Below are 25,536 nucleotides of genomic sequence, written 5' to 3' on the forward strand. Positions count from 1 at the left end.
TTCTGGGAGCCTCTTCTGGGAGCCTGTTCAGACCTGCCACATTTAGGAGGCACCATAGCACCATGGTCTTTGCTTGGGTTTTGATGATACCCAAGCACCTCTCACACTTAACCAGCTTGTGACATTGGGCAATGTCCTTATTTTTCTTTCCCTTAAAATTTTACTGAGACCAGCTATGTCACTAGAATCATCTGAATAAATGCCATCTTCTAGTAGAGATTTACATAAGAAAATGCTATGGCACAGAACCTTGAATATTGCTAACGAATTAAAGTCTACAAATGTTAAAATAAAACAAAAGTTTTCATATCATTTAAATATATTAAAAACTATAAAATGAAGGAAGGTTTAACAAAATTTTCACACTGTAATAAAAGTGTGGAAGTTAATTTATTTTCTTTCTGTATGTACTTATAACCCATATTGAAGGAGTAAATAAAAAACAATTTAAATCAAATATGGGGCACATCTTTAAGACATTTCTGAGCCTTAAAGTAATTAATACATACACATATATTTCTGATTTAATCTTTACTAGTCAACACCCTTTATGTAACAAAAGAGAATAGTTATGTAATAAATATACTGTAGTTTCTATCTAATGTTGTTATGATCCACATAGATTAGACAAGTGTATACATCTGGGTACAATAGAATAGAATGCAGTAGTATAGGTAAAAGGAATATGATATTCCATTACTATTTTATTATAGGTAAAAGGTATATGATATCCCATTATTATCTTATTGTAGATAAAGGGAATATGATATTCCGTTACTGTTTTATTGTAGGTAAAAGGTATATGATATCCCGTTACTATCTTATTGTAGATAAAGGGAATATGATATTCCATTACTATTTTATTTCAGTTAGGTTTGGTTTAACAGGGATTTTGCTGTTTGAACTTATAATGAATCAAGACAATCTTCTATATCCAAACCTGTTACGAATTTGTCAAATTAACACCCAGGGTGCCTGGTGGTGAGCTGAGGTTTGACAACAGACCACAAGAGAAGTGAAAATAAGGAAGCTGATTACCCACAGGCTCTGGAGGACGTCCCCAGCGGGTTTCAGGGAGCTACACGGGAGGCGGGAGGAGACAGGGTGCAGATAGAGACAGACAGGACCGGAGGCACATGTCTTTATTAGGTTATGTGAGTGGAGTGCTGGGGACTCCTGGATTAAGGCTGAGTTAGTCAATTCAAACCAAAAGATGGGGTTTAGTAAACCCCAAAGAAGTCTTACCATAAGGGCACATTAAGAAAAGTCATTGAGAAACAGGGAAGACTGTTAGTCCCAAAGCCTGTTGGAAGCGTTCCATCAGAATGGACATTTAGTTGTGACTCCGAGGGCTGCTATCTTGGGCCTGTCCTTGTCTGAGGGCCTAGTGTCAGGAGAAGGTCACTGCAGGCTGCTTGGTCACACAAAACAGACAGCAAAGCGGCAATATCTCAGCTTAGCTAAACTCTTGAAAAAACCTGAAGATGAGCAGAGTGTCTTGGTTATCAGAAAGTTCATGTTGAAGGGATTCCTAGTTCTTTCATTATCTCACAGTTCAAACAAAAAAAAGATTAAAAGTTGTGCTTACATATTTCTGAGAAATAATTTTGCTTTGATATGCTTGTGCTTTTCTTTGATTCCTTTCTCTAAATAAACTAAAAGAAATTATCTTTTAGGCATGTACCTTACCAGATTAACATTTTACTGGTACTTTTGGGTAGCCCAGTAAAGAGCTATCAATATCATTACTGAATGAGTTGCTGTGAACTTAATGTTACTTAAATATAAAATACTATTTTTAATTGTTCCTTTTATAGACCTTACTGCTCAAAATTATCCAGTAACAACTTTCTTTCCTGTACTGTAACTCGTAACAGTTGTATTTAACAAATGAGGAATAATTTAAGGCAATGTTAAGAAATCAACATTCCATTTTTGCTTTGTTTTGTTTTTTCAGTTATCTAAAGGCCTCAGGGCATGAGGTCTGAAGGTATAATATTGCAGAAAGTGGAAACTGACGTTGCTATTATTTAAGCCTTTTAATATCCTCACAATAGGCATTTGTGCTTCTTAATAACACAGAAAATAGCAGTGATGAAATTTATATTTCTGTTAGAATTTGTGTAATTATACATAAATGTGAGTGATCTTAGATTTATGTTCGCTTATATTGCATTTTAGCATCTGCTGTGAAAACTGTGCTATTTGCATGGCTACATGATAAGAGCTCAAAGGTTTGGAGCCAATCATTGTTTTAAGGTGGTATTACCCATAAAGTAAAATGGATTTGCAAGTTCTTACAAGAGTATCTTTCAAGGGCAGAACCCTAGAATATGAACTTTCTCTTCCCTTCCTCCTCCTTCCTTCTTTCCTGTTTCTTTTTTTTTTTTTCTTTTTTTTTTTCATATATATTGAAGAGCACCGATCTTCAACTATAATAGACCCTGGGAACACCATCATGAAAACCAAACCAAACCAAACCAAAAATATGTTCCTTCCTCTTCGGAAAGTCTCTGTATTTTGATGGATAATCACATGTAAGTTATCCAACACAAGATAATATGACACAAGCCAAAATAGAGGCACGAACGAACTGCTGACTGAGTCCAAGTGGGTGATTTTCTCTCTCTCTCTTTTTTTTTTTTAATTTTTTATTTTTTATAAACATATATTTTTATCCCCAGGGGTACAGGTCTGTGAATCACCAGGTTTACACACTTCACAGCACTCACCAAAGCACATACGCTCCCCAATGTCCATAATCCCACCCCCCTTCTCCCAAACCCCCACCCCCAGCAACCCTCAGTTTGTTTTGTGAGATTAAAAGTCACTTATGGTTTTCTCTTTTACTGCAGAAACTGAGAGTGGCTTTAGAAACCTCCTCCAGTTATAAACAGTGAGGGCAATCTGACAGATCATCCTGAGGGTATCTCTTAACAGTAAAGGGCAATCTCCTAAAGTAGAAATTATCTCCTCTAAATGCCTTATATCCTCAGCTTTTCAGCCTTTAACGAAGGCACAGAGCTACAGAGATACCTCTGGAGAATTGGGGAAGGAAGACAAAGAAGAATTCTCTACCCACTTTAGAGGTTCAAATGTGCAAACTTTTCAGGCTCCGTAACATTAATATGTTATATTTTATTAGTGGATTTTTAAACTGACAGTCATCAAATAATTTTCAATCCCTGTTGATCTACTGGGATTCAACTAAGTAACCTGAGTCCACCAGTCTGTCACCACATAAAGCCTATGAATGTCACACTCATTTATTTTCCTATGAGAAGTTAGTTCTCTTTTTAGAGAGATTTATTGTGAACTGACTACTATATCAACATATTGGATATTTTATTTGAAAATTTATCTTATTCTTAAGTCAAGAAAGCTGTACCTCTGCCTTCTTATAAACGCATCATTTTAACACCATTTTGTGAAAACCGTGTATTAATTATCACCTGTCTTTTTTCTTATTGCAGTTGAAGTTGCCTTATTACACATTTTCACTGCCTCCAAAATAAACATTTTATATTACTTCATGTTTGGGAGTTTCTGACTTTTTAATTATTGGCTATTTGATTTCTTAAAAATAAAAATGTAATGTAATTATTTCTTTTAACAAAACATTCCATGAATTACTGGCTATATAACTAAGTACTTCATTTGTCAGTACTGGTCTTTGTGCCATTTAATATCTATTTATTATCTCATTAACTTCATTTAATAAAATCCATTTGTAACCTGAATTTAATTTAATAAAGACTTTAACATAGAATGCCTGAGATGTTCTAGATATATTCTACTACTTTTGTACAGTTAGGAAAATTTCAAAAAGCTTTCACACTAAAATTCCTGAGAAACTACTTTTGCCTGAAGAGATATTTTATGTATCTCTTCAGGCAAAAGTAGTTTCTCAGGAATTTTAACTCAACATTTTAAGAAGCATATAAGCAGCAAGAACAACCACAAACCCTGAGCTGTTGCATGCTAAAGGGAAATCTGCTTAATTTCATAATGAGAATAAAAAAAAAATCAAGTACATTTTTCTACAACTATAAAAAAAATAGATCCATAATTGTCTTGTTTGCTTTTACTTTCAATCAGCATTTCTGGCATTGCATAGATATAATGTTTTCTTTTTTAGATTCCTTTTTATTTAAATTGGGTTTAATTAACATAAACTGTATTATTAGTTTCAGGGTAACATAATGTCTTCTTAGATTTTTATTGGCAATAGAATTCCTGTAACTTAAATTAATGGTCCATGTATATCATGATTTAAATATGTAAGTACAATTCCACTAAATACTTATTTTTTGAGCGATTTCTTCTTGGATCTATACTGTGCTATAATAGAAAAAAAATCTGGACTGACAGTTTAGCTCTCTTCTGCACACAATGACACTATATCCCCTCTGCCAGATTATGTCTTTTGTAAATACTCACATCATTCACCATCACATCCATCCTGAAAGGAGGGACCAACATGTGGAGTTCTATAATACATAATGCATGTGAGATGGAATGTGATATTTTTTCAGATGGGCCCCTGCTGTTGCCTCATGGTTATTCATTTGGGAGGTTGGAGACTCTAACACTCAGCAAGCGATTGCAAGATGATCAAAGTGTTTCCATCAGTAGAGAATTCACATGTGAAGCTAATTCTTAAATGAGCTGACAAAGAAAGTCTCACCTTACTTTATCAATCTGCTTCGATTCTCTAGAATTTTTCCCTGTCTGTACTAGATTCAATCAATCAGTAAATCGTTTTATTCTATATATGATATACCTCTGAACTTTACCATCTTAGTTCAAATCATTACCACTTCCAACATACCAACTGATCTACCAAACCCCATGGCATGTGTAGCAAAACAATAAACATACTAGAGTCTGTATCTTCTGTACTTATAGCTCATACCTGTTCCACAGCATCACCAAGTGAAACAGAACTTGCAATTTGTTATTATAGGTGAATCGTTAATTATTACATTATCATTTTAATCGTCACCTAGCTTCTGTTCAATTTACAGAAGCCAGATTGATTCTTTTAAAACTTGAGTTATACATGCCACTGCTCTGATGAAAACCCTCCAACAGCTCCGTATATCACTCAGGAGAAAAGCCAAGAAAATTCCCTATTCTTGAAGGTTATTTCTTACTCCCAACCTTCATCTCTCTGGTCATGTCTTTAAACACTCTGTTCCTGAATTACTCTGCTCCAAACACACTGGCCTGCTTGCTGTTTCTCGAATACTCTGGATGTGGTGATCCCTCACAGTCTCTGTCCTTCATGCTACCTCTGCTGGAAGACTTTTCTTCAAGCTCTCTGCGTAGTTTGCTTTCTAGTTTGGGCTTTTGCTCATATATCTTTTTCTTCCTATCAGAATCATATTTCTTCTTTCCATTATGCTGATATCTTACCTCTTTTATGTTTTCTTCTTAGAACTTATCATCCTTGAATATATTGCATATGTATTTATTCTCTATCTCATTTCTTAAATATTCTTTATAATTGAATATTAGTTCAATGTGTGCCATTGTGCCATAGTATTTTAGAAAGTGCTTTCAGGTATAAAACTACTTATATTTAACCCAGTTCTGCTTCTTATTGGCTATGGGACAGGACACAGCTCTCTTAACAGGTAAGTGCATCAGTCTCCACTCTGTTAACCAGGACCTAACTCCGGGTTGTTAGGAGTTCACATGAGTTAACTGAATAGAAAAGTACCTGGTACATATAAGACACTGTGTAAGTGTTGGTTATTATTTTAAAATAGAATGAGAGAGAGAAAGAGAAATAGAGAGTTTTTCTGCTCTAAGACGTAGAAAATTTACTGGTACATAGTTGGTGCTCAATTAATACTCTTGAATGAAACAAAAAACTCCACACATATTTACATATCATAATTGTTGTTAGCTTGGATCCTTTTATATTAACAAAATAAAATGTTATTTGCATTTGTATAATGGCAATTGATTTGTAAAATAAATATCTAAAATATAATGCTTGGAATTAATATTATGAATAGCATGACATGACAGTGAATACTTCCTCTTTTTTTAAATTCATATTATTTAAGTTACTGGTCATGTAACTTCAGGAAGATATTCATATTTCATGACTACAATTTCTTAATCTTTTAAAAAGTCTCAGTGTCATTTACTTCATAAGATTGCTTATGATGACCAAGTGCTATCTGTATAGTTAATAAAGCAATGTTTACAATGATAAATATTCAATACATTTTCCTCCATTCCCCTACCTTCACCTTTTTCACCCACTCTGTTTTGTCGTGTACCATGGTGAAGAGTAAGTTTGGAACCAGGGTATTTGCATTCAAAGTCCATTCTTGTAAATTGTTACCTGTGTCCCCAGATAAATTACTTAACCACTCAGAGTCACAGTTTTCGTTCATGTAAAATGAAGATAATAATGTTGTATCTGAAGCCATAAAGATGGTATGTGAATTAAATTACTTAGTAAAGGTAAAGGTCTTGGAATTGGGGTGGACGCTTTTTCAGCATTCAGTGATGTTAGTTACGACTGTTTGCAGTATTCTTAATGGTTTTCAATGTGGTTTCTCCATTACACACTAATTTAAAACAAAAACGAGATACACAATTTAATTAAAACATTACACTAGCTAGCAAATGCATATCAGTGATGAAACATGATGATCTATATCAAAGTAATAGATGAAAGAATAGCAAATAGTATATATGAAGCATTAAAATTGATCTAAATTCTAGGTTTCAGTAATACTCAGATTCTTTAGGTCCATAATAGCTGTTTAGGGCACTTTATGTTCAGAAGAGAAAGTGGTAGAACTCCTTACCTGTATTATACATTTTTATTCAAGTTTCATGCTTTATTTAGTATTTACACTTAAAATTGTCTCCATTGAGATTATAAATTACATGGTTGCCTTTTCTACATTTAAGCCTTTGAGAAAAGTGCATTCTAGAAGCCTGTCCTTCAAAACAACTTTTGAAAGAAATTAATAAAAGTTATTGTTAAGAAACAATGTTTAAAATATATATTATTTAACCTACCTATATATCTGTATCTCTCCATCAAGAAGATGAATACTAAAAAAAAAAAAAAAAAAAAAAAAAAAGATGAATACTTAGATGAGGACATAAGGTGTGTCTTTTACAATGTAAGGGATATAGGGTCAAATATTTGATGATTGGAAGGATAAACTCTTGTAAACATTAACGCTGTTTATTAAGAATTTTTGGCAGGTTCTCACACAGGAAATTGGTAAAATTAAACTTGCCTACTTCTTTGAAGTAACTTGTTTTGTGCTTTGAAATGAGGGTGAGAGGCATGCATTTATTTCCTGAGGGAAGCTTTCAGAACATAATCTAATTTCACCACTTTTTTTTTTTTTTCAACTTCTGCCTAGGAAATAAGCAATGTTCCATATGATGTCTGCTTCTTCAGTATAGATCCTAGAGTGAGGAAAATGCACAGTCGATCCACCAGCCAGTCTGTGATATACGTGTAGTGTATGAGAAAAATAAGTGTGTGTTATTTTCAACCACTTTTTCTGGCACAACCTATTTTAAGAATGCATTTAATGAAACTTGAATTAGCATGATTAAACGTTTTCTTAAAAAGTGATAGTTTAAATGTTAAATATCATTTCATGATTTTGTCAGTTCATTACTAAAGATCCTTTAATCATTAGAAAAACTTAGAACAAAGATAGAGAAGTTTTCTATATCATTGTCATTTTTTCCTCTTCCATTTAAACTGTATAGAAGAACTACATCAACCTTAAAAAAAAAGTCACAGAAAAGGAAATTATCAACCAAATGAAAAAGCAACTTATGGAATGGGAGAAAATATTTGCAAACCACATGTCCACTAAGGGGTTTGTTTATAAAATAGACAAGGAACTCATACCAATCAAAGCAAAAGATCAAATAATCCAATTTTAAAATGGGCAAACAAGGTTAAAATAGTATTTTTCCAAATAAAACATACACGACAGACATGAAAAGATGCTCATCATCACTGATTATCAGGAAAATGCAAGTTAAGACCACAATACAATATCACTTTGCAACTGTAGACAAAAAATATCAAGTGTTGGCCAAGATGTGGAGTAAAAGGAACACCGTACACTGTTGGTAGGCTGTAAATCAGTACAGTCATTGTGGAAGACAGTATAGAGGTTCCTCAAGAAAATGAAAATAGAACTATCATAAAAAATAAAAAAATAGGGATGCCTGGGTGGCTCAGTGAGTTAAGTGCCCAACCTCAGACTAGCTGGGCATGAAGCCTGCTTAAGATTCTCTCTCTCCCCCTCCATCTGTCTCTCCCCCACACACTTGCACCCTGTCTCTCTCTCAAAAAATAAAAATAAAATAAAATAAGTTAAAACATAGAACTATCATATGATCCATTTATCCAATTTTGAGATATATATCCAAAGAAACTAAAGCTGTCATCTCAAAGAAATTCCTGTAGCCCCTTTTTATTGCAACATTGTTTACAAAAGCTAAAGTATGGAAACAACCAAAGTGTCTATAAACAGTTGAACGAATAAAGAAAATATGGTGTATATATATGTGTGTGTGGCGGGGTTGTGTGTATAAAATGGAATATGATTCAGCAACCAGAAAAAGGAACTTTTGTGATTTATAGTAATTTTTTTTTCTGCCGTATTCTTTCTGTAGGATTGCTGTTTTATTGTTGCCCTTTTCTGTTACATGGGGTGTATACATCAGGTGGTAAAAGGTACAATACATTCTACAGCTGAGCACCACTTTCTGTAACTGAACAGGCAAAGAAATTACACTGAACATCAGCATCTGGCAGTATTTTTCGGAAAAAAAAAAGTGACTAAAATGGGTTTAAATTGATTAACACGATTAAATCACATCTAATATTTGATACTACATGATTCAATACAGCTATACGATACAATTATACAAAATGTGTTAACATCAAAGAATACAACCAAAATTAAGATAGCAAACAAAACCTATATAACTTTTTTTTTTTACAGGAAAATACTTTTGAAGTATGCATGTAACTGCCCATTCTTTTAAAGAAAATCTACTGCAAGCAAAGTTATCAACCTCCAGAAAAATCACACATAGCATTACTAAGCATATCCCCAAAAAGTGTACAATATGCACACTTGGAAAATACAAAATTAAAAAAATTGTAAGCAACAGGTGAGCTTCATATTTATAAGAATGTGAAAAGAAGTCCCATTTTTAGCACTGTTGTATAAAGAATTGTCTTTTGATGCGAAGTTCATGAACTGTCCTCCTGTTGGGACCATACTTTACAAGTTAAATAAGTCACATGCCAAGTTAAATAAGTCACAGTGAAAATGACAAATACTGAATGATATTACTTATGAATGGAATTAAATAAAAACAAAACGAAACAAAACAAAACAAAAAGACCTAACTCCTAGAACCAGAGTAGAAAAGTGGTTTCCAGGGGCTGGAGGGTGGGGGAAATAAGGAGAGGTTGGCAAAATGGTACAAAATTTCAGTTATAAGATGAATAAAGTCCGAGAATCTATTATATAACCCGATGACTATAGGTGATAACACTATATTGTATGGTTGAAATTTGATGAAAGTGTAGAACTTGAATGTCCTCACCATAGACAAATAATATGAGGTGATAAATGTGTTAATTAATTCAATGGGGGAAATTCTTTAACAAATAATGAGTGTGTATATCAAATCCCCACATGGCACATTTTAAATATCTTACCATTTAATTTTTCAGTGCTACCTCAATAAAGCTGAAAATGTATCATAAAAATATTTTAGTTATGATCTGAAGTTTATTTATAAGTAAGATAATATTTGTTCACTCAGAGTACTTCTTATCTATTCCAACTAAAATCTATGCAGGATACGCAAGTATGTATTCCATTAGCTAATGTAAAACCTTCCAATGGAAATTCTTAGAGGAATATTTTTCTCCTTCTTGAATGAATTAATCTTAAAATATGATTCTCTAGGTTAATACTCTTCCATGTATCTCAAAAACCAGGAACAAAATGTTCATGCCAGTTAGCAATACTGCACCAGATATTTTGCCTGTGTGTGTATGTGTGTGTGTATTTTCATGCCTCTGTATTTATTCATTTCTATTCAATTCATCTTTTATTCTGTTTTCTGTCTTTATTGTTGGACACATTTCTTTTCTACACAAAGTTTACTGACAATTTTTGGTTTGTGCGTTGTAATTACTGTCAAATGAATTTCAAAGAAGTTGTTGTTTTTCCTTATCCCTTAATTTTCATTTCTTTAAGCAGGATAAGCAGTATTCTGAAGACATCTGTTCATTTCAAGGAGATCCTGACAGAGTAGCTAAAATTTAGTTCTAAAAAGTAGCAATAGTACAAAAGAGTTTAATTGTGTAATATTGCAGTATGTGTGTAGGTGGCAAATTCAAGCAAATCCTAGATTTCACTTCAATGTGAAAAGCTTTAAGTCTATCAATTCAGGGGCACCTGCATGGCTCAGTGCATTAAATCTCTGTCTTCTGCAGAGTTCATGATCTCAGGGGCCTGGGATTGAGCCCCACATCGGGCTGCCTGTGGGCTCTCTGCTCAGCAGGGAGCCTGCTTCCCTCTCTCCCTCTGCCTGCCTCTTGGCCTACTTGTGATCTCTTTTTCTCTGTCAAATAAGTAGATAAAATCTTAAAAAAAAAAAAAACTCTATCAATTTAGAATATTGGATGAAGTAATAATGACCCAAAACTCAATCATGATCAGTTGGAATTAGAAGTAAATTTTGATTCAACTAACAAACACCATTTACCTTGTCTACTTAACATTTTAAGATTAATTTCCTCTAATGAGAAAGAAACATTAATGAAGAGAATTTCAGGATTTCAGATGTCAGAATACTTATCTCTCCCATCTGCACAATTAATTGTGATTTATAAAAGTGAATAAATTATTGTGATGATAGTTTGTCTTTTTTAAGAGGTATTAAAACTTGCTAAAAAGTAGAAGTTATTATGAATAAACTTCCTGATGAAGCTACAGAGACATGGATTTTAGTAATCAGAAAGTCTTATATATTCTGTTAATTATCATCTTTTCCTCTCTTTGTGCTCTGAGTACAACTGAAGGGCTGGAGGAGTTGATCAAGCACAGTCTTGTGGCTAATTGAGCAATACTGTCTGAATCATTTAATAGTTAATTATTTTTTTTTCTTCTGTATTTGACTAAAATTGCTCCAGCTAGGGCAGTTCTCAAAGATTTATTCAAAATCAGCACTTTTCTAACATGTGAAAGTCAAATGTAATTTTTAAAAAGTAAATTAAAAACTTTGTTAAAAGCTTGCAAGAACAACCCTTTTCTGCATGTAGGTTTCTTTCAGGAAAGTATAATCTTCGTTTTGAAAATTTGCAAATTCAGAGAAAAAAATGCATATATCAAATTAGAAGACTTTCATTTAAATTATTCTGGTAAAGCATGTAGCTTTTCCCCAGAAATGTACTCGAGAAAGACTTTTCATACCAGATTTAAAAACTTCTGTTTTCACATGACTTTGCATTCACAGCTTTATTTTTTATTTCAACAAAAGTGACTTTAAACATTATTACATGCAATATGGTACACTAGATATTGAAGCACAGACTAAAATAACACCAGGTCATTGTACTCAAGGACTTCAGAGATAGTTGGAACAACTAGCATGTAAACACAAGATAATATGCATTCATCAAGTGATAGCTGAGTAACAGTGAACTCTAAGGAGTTATTGATCATGAAAATTATTTGTTTTTCCAGATTAGATGGCTCTTGAAATGAAGGGTGGACAAATAATTGATACTCTAGAAAATAGTATGTGGATTTTAGGCATTCTTATAAGAAGAGGAAGCAACATATAAAATTGTTCTGTAATTAAGTAATGGTAAGATAAAGCCATGAACAATGTTAAAACAAAGCACCATGTTTTAAAAAATATAATTCATATATAAAGCTAAATTATCAATATTAAAATGAAATATAGTTATGTTCAAGTATATAAATATATATTACCCTCTCTAAAAACTGTTTTAAAAATATTGTCTACCATCTTCCAAACAAGAGCAATATTAGGAGTTATTTGGAATTTTCAAACAGATTTTTTAAGCTCCTTTGCTTATTTACAGCACTACCCAAATGAGAATTAATATCATAATTCATTCTGTGCTTCAATCTAAGAACATTTTTATTTAGTAAACCATACACATAGAAGAAATCAGAAAAAAAAAATTCTGTGAATAATGTAGCACACCCTTGGTTGTAAGTCTATTAATAAGAGAGTGGAATATGGTACAATCAGTGCACTCATTGTCATACTTTTAATATTTATTTAAATATTACATATAATAATGTTAATTAGAATTGCCTGGAGTGTTATTCTGTGCCATCCTTTATGCACTTTATTCTTCACTTCACTCTCCCAAAATAGCTGTAAGATTTAAGTATAGCAATAAAATACACTGTGAACACAATAGTCTATATGTGTTTAGAGAACATATGGTCATGGATATGTCCTTTGCAATAGATCTTCAAGTATTGTTGTTGTTGTTTTTAATAAGCCCGTGAAAGGGATCAGGGGTGGAGAAAAATTTCAGTTTGCAAGTTTGGTATGAACAAAGTCAGATGGTCATAACAATCACAAACTTAATTATACATCTAATATATATAATGTTAATTTTGATAGAACTATAACATTTTGGGATAGGATATTTAATAACGTTACCAGTAAGGGGGCTTGGATAGGATATTCTGAAGTAAACAATTCCCTCTGTTGCTCATATAAATCAACTTCATATACTGAAGCTCTTCTGTTACAAACTCTTTTACCTTCTGTCTATCTCATATATTTAGTCATATTTTAATTGGCAATCTTACCAGTTTGGAAAGCAGAAATTGAATATCATGGACAAAGAAGATTCAAACATTTATAGAAGCTCATAAATTAACACAATTATTGCATCATACAAAAACAAAATTTAAAAAAGCCATACAGATGCAATATTTCAAGGCTGTCAAAGCAGTAATGATTAAAAAGTCAAGCAAAACACCTTGGTTATTTCATAATAATTTTATACTTTAATAAATTATGTTTTCTTCTTAAAATACAGGAAATAAATACATATTTTTCTCTAAATATTTTATTTTCCTTTTTAGGTGGTGCAAACATCTACTATTCACGATGTTAAACAAAAATTCCACAAAGAATGTAAGTTTTATATATAATTTAGAATTTATGTTACTGTTTTCTCAAATTAGTTCAAATGTATCTGTAAGAATAAGTTCCATATTAGAATGGAAAATTGTATGGAAACCATATTTTTATAGAAACTCAGAAATAATATGATATATAATTCTTGACTGTGAGCATTTTCATATCTAACTCTAATGTACAATACTCTTAGTTTTTCACAAAATTATTTTCTCCTTCATATTTGCACATTTTTGTTATATCAGGAAACATTCTATTTGAGGGACATTATTGAGACCAAGTATTTTCTTATATGTAAGGAAAACATTAATAAAAAATTTTACTCCAAGTATTTATACTGGCCAAATCTCTCTCACATAGGATTCCTTTATACAGTAAATTAAAACTATATTATTTACTTTGATTAATAGCTAAATTTACCTCATTAAGAAGTCTCTTTGTTTTTTACTTAGAAATATTTATATGATGTTTATTTAAATTAGATTTTTATTTTATAATTTTCCGATAAAGTTTATTCTTAACTTAAACAAAGTCAAATCAAAAATAAAGTCAAAAAATTGCAGGGAGACCAGAAATCAAGATCAATCAAAACACCTGAGAGAAAAAAGAATGAAGATAAAAGACAAATAAGGAGAACTCTCCCCCTGGAAACCTAGTCCTCTGGTGACTGTGTTTCCTTCTTTACAAGATTAATAATTCCTATTATAACTGCAGGGCCTGCAAATAAACAGAATCAGAGGTATCATAATACAAAATTTATTCTCTGTCAGAAAGTAAAGAAGTAAGTTTATAAAAAATCTAACAATTGTAGTTACATACATAAAACTACTATTATTTGAATATATTTATGAAACTTAACATGATATTCAATGTTATCGGGTTTTAAATATCCTAAACATAAAATATTAAGGCAATCAAGACATAACTTTGTTTTGTTTCATTTTTACCATTGTAAATTATTAGTATTAGTGCCACTTTTCTGATTGCTTTTTATTATTTGGTACATACATTAAACGGAATCTCCAATTGATTGCCTGAGGGTAGGGAAATAGGGAGATGGATAAAGTAGGTAAAAGAGATTAAGAAGTACAATTTTCTATTTATGAAATAAATAACACATGGAGATGTGTTATACAGCATAGGAAATATAGTGGACATAAAAGTGGTGTATGGTGACAGATGATAACTTTACTTCTCAACATGATCATTTCATAATATATATAGGTATTGAGTCAGTATGTTGCACACCTGAAAATGATGTATTATGTGTCAGTTATATTTTAATAAAAAAAGAAATACAGTATTCAAACAATTTTTATTCATTGTATTTCACTTCAAAAACTTACTGGTTTTTAAGTTTTACAAAGCACAAAAACATTTTTTGCTGTGTTACATTACAGAGAATTATCTGTAAGTCAATAAAATTGGAGATTCTGTTTAGCTTTACCTTTTTCTTAGTTCTATTTTCAAACTTTCCTTACTGTGATTTTCTTGCCCTGTAAAGTGACTATCTTTTCCTCTTCCTGGTTTTGTAATTTTTTAGTTCAGCTTGTTTTAAGAGTCATCTTTTAGATTACCCTGATGATACCACAGCAGTCAGACTAGTGAAGAAATAGAATAGGAAGGAGACCACAATTAAAATATTAGCTGTTAAAATAAGAGAGAAAGAACAATGGTTTCATGAGAAAGAGATTCTAATAAAACTTTAAATTATATGTGTTCACATACATGCAATTTCATCTATTTCTTTTCTTCTCCTTTGTAATCTCCAAAAAAAATTTATGAAATGCCTCAGCCTCAATACTCAGTCTTTCTGTACCTCCACACATGCTTTTTTCATACTTGTGATGATTGTTCTTGCTTGTATCTTGAAGCCTCTCCTAGAGACTCTGAGACCATCACACTCACGGCCCTATAGGACATACTCTGTTTACTCTCATTTTCTCACAAAGGTTGTGCAGAAGAATTAAATCTTGTTAGGGCTGAGCTGAAAAATTAAGAATCATGGAAATCTAGGTGGCACTCTGACTAAAACTATGTAAATATTTTATAAGATTTCAAAAGATTAAAAAATAAAAACTCTATGTTAAAAAACAAACTCAGGGCACCTGTGTGGTTCAGATGGTTAAATGTCTGCCTTCGACTCAGGTCATGATCCTGGGGTCCTAGGGCAAGTCCCACATCTGGGTCTCTGCTCAGAAAGGTCTGCTTCTCTCTCTACCCCTCCCCGCTGCTCATGATCTATCTCTGTCTAGTTCTCTCTCTGTCAAATAAATAATTAAAAAAAAAAAACTCTATTACATATTAAAGCTGAGTAGCATAACCTTATTTCATGTTACTCAAATCAACAACTATTCCATGATTTATTTATTTTAAATTTAATTTCAGTCTCTTTTTGGGGTACAATATGACTTTATTAGAACAATTGTTAATATTTTAGAACATTATAAGGACTTATAAGAAGCCACAGGCAACTGTGTATGTACTAATTTAAATCTGTAATGTTATATTCCACTTTGTGGCTTTGATCAATCAACAATCAAAATGTTTTCGAGAATAACAAGTAATTATAGTGGAAAAATTCTGCCCAAATGTTACAATTTATTTTGTTATGCTTTATCACACTCAAAAGTATTTAAGTTCTTATAGTCTAGATTTCCTTAGAAGACTGATGAATACAATAGCATAGTTAAAATAGAAGATATATTAATAAATAGAATTTAAAGATTTTTAAAAGCAAAGGTCTAGTGAATATATGCTTTCAGAACTCTGTCATTACTTGTCTTAGGAAGGAAGGCAAGGAATCTAAAGCAGAGATTAGAAATACCATTATTGTACAAAGTTGTATAAAGGTAGGATTTCATCTAAATAGTTTTAAAAAACACCTTTTTTTTTTTCAAATCTTTAAAAACCTTTACTGATTTTGTAGCTAAAAGTGATTTGCAATCACAAGATAAAGTGCTCTGAATACTATTATAATTTCATGCATAATCTCTAAAAGAACTAGCCATCAACCACTTATTGTGAATGATGACTTCTGTGATTGTTTGGTGAAAGTAAATACCATAGTTATAATTAAAATGAATGAGGAAAATACTCTCTAAAGATCTGGTATATAAGAGAAGCCATTTTAGCTTTCTTTCTAGGTTAACAGAACTGTATATAAACTTCATTTAAACCAAAGGCTGATTAATGGCTTCCCTAAGCATACCTTGTGCACCTGCTTATAAATGAGTAGCCTAAGGGAAAACTATCTATTCCATGGGTATCAGTCAGTGCTCCTACTGCCTCAATTCCTTAACATTAAAACTTGTGATTCCTGCCTATATGTTAATCTATAATCTTCTGAACTTTTACAAGAAGTACAAAGTATATAACCATATAAAAACTCTTCATTCTCCAGAGCACTTTCTTTCCTGTGAAGAGCATGTTTCCCTGGCAACTATCCTAACTTAGACTCAAATAAGACTCTCTCTTGAAAAAAAAATTAAGTATGTATATATGTGTATATATTTATAATTTATATATATGTATATATATGTATGTGTGTATATGTGTTGTATGTGTATATATATATATATATATATATATATTCTTCTAGTAGAATTCTTCTCCTGAAGTCAATATTGCACAATATGTTCACTAACTAGAATTTAAGTAAAAATTTATATATAAATATATATTTATATATAAATAATAAAAAAATAGTAAATAATAATATATAATATATCTTATATATTCATTTATGTGTGTATATATACATATATATGTGTGTATGCATATATGCACACATATAGGTACATATATGTATATATGTGTACATATATACATACACACATGTATATGTATATATGTACCTATATGTATATGTGTGCATGCATATGTATATGTATATACACATATACACACACATGCATGCACAAATACACACACACATATATATCCCTTTTTTAGTACTGTGATATATCATGTTGATTGATTTGTGAATATTGAACCAGCCATGCAGTCCAGGAATAAATCCTACTTGATCAAGGTGAATAATTCTTTTAATGTACTATTGGATATGATTTCTTATCTTTTGGGAATTTTTGTGCTCTGAATACTATTATTCATCAGTGGTATTGACCTCTAATTTTTCTTTTTAGTGGTGTCTTTGTCTGGTTTTGGAATCAAGGTAATGCTGGCCTCATAGAATGAGTTTGGAAGTTTTCTTCCCATTTATATTTTGGAGAAGAGGTATTAACTCTTCTTTAAATGTCTTTAAATGTCTTGTATAATTCCCCTGTGAAGCCGTCTTGCCCAGGACTTTTGTTGGGAGATTTTTGATTACTGATTCCATTTCTTTGCTGGTTATGGGTCTATTAAGATTTTGTATTTCTTCCTGTTTCAGTTTTGGTAATTTGTATGTTTCTAGGAATTTGTCCATTTCTTCCAGATTTCCCAGTTTGTTGCCGTATAATTTTTCATAATATTCTCTTATAATCATTTGTATTTCTTTGGTGTTGGTTGTGATCTCTCCTCTTCCATTTGTGATTTTATTTATTTGGGTCCTTCCTCTTTTCTTTTTGATAAATCTGGCTAGGGTTTTATCAGTTCTATTACCTGTTTTGAAGAACCAGGTCTTAGTTTCATTGATCTGTTCTACTTTTCTTTGTTTCTTATTATTTCTTTCTGCTGTAATCTTTGTTTAAAACTCTCTTATGTTTTAGAGACTCTAAAAGTTTTGTTCATTTAACATTGACAAATCCAATTTTAAAATTGGTGGGATATAAAATCTAATGAACATTTGAAGAATACTGAATGGGATTCAATCTTCATGTAATAATGAATTGCATAAGATTTGTTAAATGTTTTCAGAGTTACATCAATGTTTATATTTTCAAAGCATATATCAAAGTTTGTATATAATTGACAAGAATAACCATGTGAGATTTTGATTAATATGAGCATTTGTACCAAACACTTGATGATTAGTTTCTTTCTAGATAATTCATCAGAAATGTTTTGGATCTTTATTTGACACTAAGGTTTGAACACTTCTTCTTCTTTTTTTTTTTTTTTTTTTTTTTGGAAAATTGTAGGTAGTAAATGGTTTTTAGTGTTTCTAGATCATGCTTCTTCTTAAATTATCAGAAAAAATTAGGATGCTGTGACATTTTGATTTATAGTAAGAAATGTATATTTGGTTTTCATCTCAGTTTCTGGCACAGAGCTCCTAAAAACCTTGGGATAGCTTAAGTAATGATAGCAACAAAAATTGTCTTTTGTAATGTTAATGAGACAAATTTTGGACTACACCTAAGAATGGGGGCTTGTTGCTAGGAGGTTTGGAACTTTCAGTCTCACTCCCAGGCCTCTGGGCAGGGGAAGGTCTAAAGTGTGAATCAATTGTCAATAACCGAGAGGACTGAATACAGAGAGCTTCTAGAGAACATGTGGAGATTCAGGAAGTATGTTTTATTTTTTCGGACAAATCATTGAAGATCTGAGACATTTCTCCATCCTTGTATTCATCTCTTCCACCAGACTCTTTCTGAGTTATATCCTTTTGTAATAAACTGGTCACCTAATAAGTAAAATATTTATCTGAGTTCTGTTAGCAGCTTTCTCAAATTATTGATACCTGAAGAAGAGATCATGGGAAACTGTTTTATAAGCAGTTGGTCAGAAGAACAGGTGACAAACTGGACTTGCAACTGGCATTTTTTTTTTAAAGATTTTATTTATTTATTTGACAGGGAGAGATCACAAGTAGGCAGAGAGGCAGGCAGAGAGAGAGAGGAGGAAGCAGGCTCCCTGCTGAGCAGAGAGCCCGATGCGGGACTCGATCCCAGGACCCTGAGATCATGACCTGAGCCGAAGGCAGCGGCTTAACCCACTGAGCCACCCAGGCGCCCCTGCAACTGGCATTTGAAGTAATAGAAAGGTAGTCCTATAGGACTGAACTCAACCTGTGGTATCTATTGGTACCTCCAGGTATACAGAGTCAGAATTTAGTTAAATTGTAGGATGCCACGGTGGTGTCCCAACCGCAGATAGTTATGGAGGAACACCCTCCCTCCCCCTGACACATGTTGAAATTGGTTGCCAAACCCAAAATAGATGTTTTAAGCCCTCCAAAATCAGAAATAATACCACCATGAGATAAGTATTCCATGAATTTTTCTACTCACCAATTTTTTATGGACTGGTAACATAATCGTCAAAATTGATAAACAACCATGTTTAAGATAATTAGAGGAAACCATGAAGGGCAAGGAAAATGAAAAGAAAAGCTCTTTTCCTGTGATTTTATCTTGTTATTGTTTTCTCTTCTTTTTTCAAATTAAGGTGTCTCAATTATTAGTATCCTTGTGTTCTTCAAACATTATTCCTAAAAAACATAGCTCTCTTAGCTTTCATTGCCATCCCTGGGCTACGGAAATCTATTTTTATTGAAAAATCTATTTCTAAAACCTGTAAACATTTTCTCCACATAACTGTCCCTTGATAGTTAAAACCTCTAATTCTTCTTCAAATGTATTTCTTATTGTTAAATTGCATACTTCCTGTCAATGATTACAGCATTATTTTTTCTTTTTTTTTTTTGGACATTTGAATCACTTTAAAAATTGTTTATTAAATTTAAAGTGTCTCTTAAAGTATCCCTTTCCCTTCCCCATGTGTGCTCATGTTTTTCTATATTATTTGGGATAATCTATCTTTAAAAGATTCACTAAATCATCAAGATATAAATGCCTTTTTGTTCTCTATGAAAATATTTGATTTTTCTTAATTATACTCTCATTTTTAATTGAAATATTATAGCTGACATCAAAGTTGAGTTGTTGCTATCAAATATTGTGCCTTATAATATCTTTGTATGTCTTATTCTAGTTCCTTTGCATTGATGTTTATAGTAAGGAAAATAAATATAGCCAACTTTTATCAAATAGTCACTCCTTGTTACTAATATTGTAAGAATATTTCTGGGCAGCAAATATTTAAAAATACAACTTTTTGATTATCTAGTAGTATTTTAGTTTTTGTTTTACGGATAAAATTCTTAGAAAGATTAAATAACCTGCCCAGGGTCACATAGCTAATAAATGGCAAAGCTGGAATTCAAACTCAGGGAATATGACTCTGTAACCTATACTCAAACCACTAATCTCCATTGTCTCTATTTTACTGAGTCATAATTTTAAGTTGTTTTTCCAAGAAGAAGTTCAGATATTACCTGTATATTTTACTTCAGAAATGTTATCCTTATTCCCCCATTTGCAAATAGAGGACTAACTTGAAAGTTAGTTTTAAGAAATTATGTAATGAATAATATTACTATAATTCTATGCATAGTTCACATTTGGTTATAAAAATTGAAATCTCTCTAATGTCACATGGCACCATATAAGATCAGTTGTTAAATTAAAAACAATGGTTAATAAAAATGATGATTAATAATGTTAATAACAATAAGAGGAGTGAGTGCAAATAAGGTTTGGAATTGTCAATGGAATTTTCTCCTGTAAGACGGATCTCAGCAATAGTGATATGTGAACTGAAGTAAAAAAGTGAATAACAATCAGTTGAAGTGTATCTAGTGCGTTCTTTCAGTGTCATCAAAGAAGTTTCTGAAAGACAAACCAAGTCATTTTACCCATGGCCTATGTTTTATCTATTAGTTGGTATCACCATACAAAGTTTCATTGATGTTTATAATTTATTGGACTACTTGTCTCTGAGTTCCCCCAGAGAGCATGAGGTCAGGGGAGGATGAGGGGAGTAGGAGAAAGAAGCAAGAAAAAGCAATGGAATTAGCAAACCAATCGCAGTTTCAGACACATAAAGGGATGTATAATTTATTGTGGCAGTTGAAATGCATATAATTCTTTGCCAAAAGGCCAGGAGGACATAAACAATGATACACTTTGAAAGGTTCAAGGAAAATAACTCAAAACAAAGATAACACAGTAGAAGGATTTATGACACATAGCATAGAATGATGAGTATTCTCTACGCAACCTGAAAGGAGCCTCCTGGACAAGGCTGTAGAATTCCCTGATCTCTCTATGAAAGGAGCTAGAAAAATGATAAATGTAACCACGGGAAGAAGTGGCAGAATGTTTTTCTTTAAAAAGCTAACTATTAACTCTATACGTAGTTAATATTCTTTCTATAATAGTTTCCTCAGCAGCAGAAATTATGAGTCTCACCAAGAATTTAGATAAAGGTATGGAAAAATTTGACTGGTTATTCAGTCTTGTGTTAACAGACTAGGTTACATTTTGTGAATGTTATGGGAATTAAGTGGCTAGTTCCCTTCTAGAAATCTAATCACCACAGTCCAGTAAGACCCTACACTCATGGGCAAACATCTCACTAATTTTTTTTAATATTACAGTTAAATTTTAAGATTGAGATAAGTTAATAAATCCTGTTAATACTGATGTACTGAAAAAAATAAAAAAAAATACTGATGTTCTTGTCATTGAAGAAATTCTAAGGAATGTGCTACTTGACATAAAAAAAAAATAGATTATATGGGTCTCCCTGAGCTAGAAATAACAAAAGAAATATATTAGTTAACCACATTCTAGATAAGTCTCATGCAAAATATTTCAGGAAAAGAGTGAATTTTTATAAATCTCATTTAACCCATTTAAAATTTAATAGGATTTTCAAAATATCTCTTCTTATTAAGCATGTTATATACATCATTTTAACCGTTTTTACTCCACATATTCTTGTTTTCTTCAATAAAGAAAGAATTGATACAATTTGAAGCCCAATAATATTTGGTAACTTAAAAAATAGGAAATATTTTTCAAGTTTTCCCATGATTGTCTCACAAAATTATAGTTTAGGTTTTTTTTGTATTTTCTTTTTTTATATAAAGATTTTATTTATTTATTTGATAGAGAGAGACACAGCGATAGAGGGAACAGAAGCAGGGGGAGTGGGGGTGGAGGAGGAAGAAGCAGGCCTCCTGCAGGACAGGAAGCCTAATATGGGGCTCCATCTCAGGATCCTGGGATCATGACCTGAGCTGAAGGCAAACACTTACCAACTGAGCCACCCAGGCACCCAGGTTTTTTGTATTTTCAATTTATCTTTTAAAAAAATCCTTTTTGGGGGGCACCTGGGTGGCTCAGTGGGTTAAGGCCTCTGCCTTAGGCTCAGGTCATGGTCTCAAGGTCCTGAGATCAAGCCCCACATCAGGTTCTCTGCTCTGCAGGGAGCCTGCTTCCTCCCCTCCCCTTTCTCTCCTTTCTCTGCCTGCCTCTCTGCCTACTTGTGATCTCTCTCTCTCTCTGTCAAATAAATAAATAAAATCTTAAAAATATTATATGTATTTTTTTCTTTTTGCTACTTGAGTAACAAAAATTATTTAATTCAACTTATTTCAACAAATACTCATTCAAGTTAAATTATCAAGTACTATGCTGTACTGCTATGGATGGATATTCATTGTCTAACCATCAAGACTTTGTAGCATACAGAAACACATCTGTCTATACAAGCATACACACATACACACAAATTGAATGATTTTCCAGAATTGCTTAATGTTGAATTCATTCATTAAAAAAAATAATTAAAATTTTATTTTACATTAATGTTAGTAAATGTTACTCTGTATGGTCACAGATGCTCTCTTGATTCTTTTTTTTTTTAAGATATATTTATTTATCTATTTGGCAGACAGAGATCACAAGCAGGCAAAGACGCAGGTATAGAGAGGTTGGGGAAGCAGGCTCTCCGCTGAGCAGAGAGCCTGATGTAGGGCTCGATCCCAGGACTCTTGCGATCATGACCTGAGCTGAAGGCAGAGGTTTAACCCATTGAGCCACCCAGGCACCCCTGCTCTCTTGTTTATTAAAAGGAATTGACAGGATATATCCAACTTTATTTTTCATAAGTCTATTTCAAAATAGTCAACAACTTATATATTAAGAGAGAGAAATGAAATCATAAAAAAAAAGTAATACTGGAAGAAGATTGCTTCTCTAATCTTGAAATTTTAGAGATATTGAGGATTAATTTGTTCAAAAGTGGCAAGTTGAGGTAAAAAAGGGAACTAAAAAATGTATCATCCACCAACATATTAAGAACTGCAAATGTTTTGAGATAATATTTTGAAAAGGCACTACATGTCACATTTATTTCATTACAGTGTACATAGGTACTGCAAGCACAAAGTGGAATAATATATTGTTCAGAACATGGTTTCTTATGGTATCTCATTAATGCTTTCTATTGTGAAATTCAGCTAATGACATATAGAAAAATACAATTTTGTTTTCTCTGTTGTCTTAACTGACTAAAACCCTTGTCATAAGTACTTCTCTTAACTTCCTTACTTAAGCCAAAAATGTTTTTGTGGCTTCAGTTCCAATCATAGGGTCAACCACTGATATATATTAATGCACCAGGTGTTGAAAATAGACCTCTTCTCATTGTGACTACTTTAAAATACTGGTCAAATTTACATTGCTGTGTACTTACTGTTATCAGAAACTCATAGAAGTGTCAAAAATTCAGTTTACCTATGTGATGCATTATTGTTTGCAGAATCTTAGGAACTAAGTTGTTAGGAACAAATGCCCATTTGCCAGTCAAGTTTCATATAATACAACTATCATAACTAATATAATTCCCAAAGTGCATGAGGTATGATCTTGTTTGTAAGTTGTTTCATCTCTCATATTGGAACATTTAAATCTGTGGATTACTCTGCAACATTAGGGCTGCTTTGATTCATCTTTAATGACAGGCTGATATTCCCAAAGGCTGATATTATAAAATAATTTTGTTTTATAATCTCCAAAGTTCAAAATGGTTGAGATAGAATTATTTGAACTTGAGCAAGTGACTATATTATAGACTTGCCAAATATAGAATAAAGATATTCTATCTTTAACAAATGAGTGATTTCAAATTTATATTTGAATATGTGATTATGTGAAGAAATTTAAATTCAAAGGAAATAGATATCTGGACAGTGAAATATCTGGACTAGTTATGATACCGTATAAGGGAATATTCTCAATAATGCAAAACCAGAAAACACAGAATACTAAAGCCACTGGTATGATGTCATTATCTTGCAAACTTTAATGAAAAGGCAATGTTCTTTTTGTTTTTTACTTTCTTTTCCTTTCTCTGTTTTTGATTTTTCTTTTTTGCTACTGTTTTTTGGTTAAATTATGAACATAAAAGATTATGGACATAAAATGGTGTGAGTAATGTAAAATAGCAAGGGAGCCTATTAAGACATGTCTTAACAACATTAGTCCTCTCTTTTCTGAGACTTTGTCCCTTAAGGACATTTTCAGAAAAACTTAGAATGCGTCACATTGAAATTCTATGTAGACAATCTAAAGACAAGAAAATGACCTTTTTGAATGCTTTATTAATGATATTTCATGATTACAAGAAAATGTCTAAAATAGGTTATTCTTATATATTTTGTCATCTAGTTGATTAAAATATCTTTAATTTTTCATGTTTCATAAAAAGGTCATATTTAAAGTTACTTGGATCTTACCTCAAATATTTTGAAAAATAAATAATCTCATTGTTAAATTCAGATGTGCTAACGTGTATCACAGTAGTTTCTATAATCCCAAAAGATATTAGTGTGCAATGTCTTCTTTTTTTTTAAGATTTTATTTATATATCTAAGAGAGAGAGATAAAGAGCATGGTTGGGGGAGAGGAAGAGGGAGAAGCAGACTCCCTGATGAGCAGGGAGCCATACCTGGAGCTTTACCCCAGGACCCTGGTTCATGATTTGAGCCAATGGCAGATGCTTAACCTACTGACCCACCCAAGTGGCCGCAAATGTCTCATTTTCATGTATAATTTTTTGGTTTGATATGTATGTATTTTGTTGGCAAAGCATCAGATTCAATTAATGAGATTATTTTTGCAAGATAACCATAGCTTCACCTTATACTATAATAAAATAATGAACACACAAGATAAATTTCCAAAAATACAAAAATTCACAAAGAATATTATTAATGTCTTTACTAAAAGCTAGAGATTCTTCTCTATGACTATATATACAAATTCACATATCTTACATAATGTTCTCCAATAGCTTTTCTATCAACATATTTTCTAGGTATATATTGATCATCACTGGAGATATACTTTGGATGGTTGATAGACTTTTTTGGATACACATTCAAATTGTTCTATAATAAAGAAATATTGTGTTTACTTACTCAACGATGTTGAACATTGAAAAATGTTTATTGAACATTTAACATGTACCATGCATCAATATACTGACCAGAATAATTCATGGTTTTGAACT

The 25,536-nt window shown here is 32.0% G+C and overlaps 1 protein-coding gene across 2 annotated transcripts in view; it reads left to right on the forward strand.

Moving 5' to 3' along the window:
• The window catches only part of TECRL (trans-2,3-enoyl-CoA reductase like), a 102,334-nt gene that overhangs the window by 13,529 nt on the left and 63,269 nt on the right, over positions 1–25,536 (forward strand). For both annotated transcript variants that reach the window (XM_082728035.1, XM_082728034.1), the window contains exon 2: positions 13,176–13,227. In XM_082728035.1, the coding sequence (XP_082584161.1) occupies positions 13,176–13,227 (52 nt within the window). The remainder of the gene's footprint in view (positions 1–13,175; positions 13,228–25,536) is intronic.

The sequence above is a fragment of the Mustela nivalis genome, assembly GCF_964662115.1.
Source record: "Mustela nivalis genome assembly, chromosome: 4".
Classification (NCBI taxonomy): domain Eukaryota; kingdom Metazoa; phylum Chordata; class Mammalia; order Carnivora; family Mustelidae; genus Mustela; species Mustela nivalis.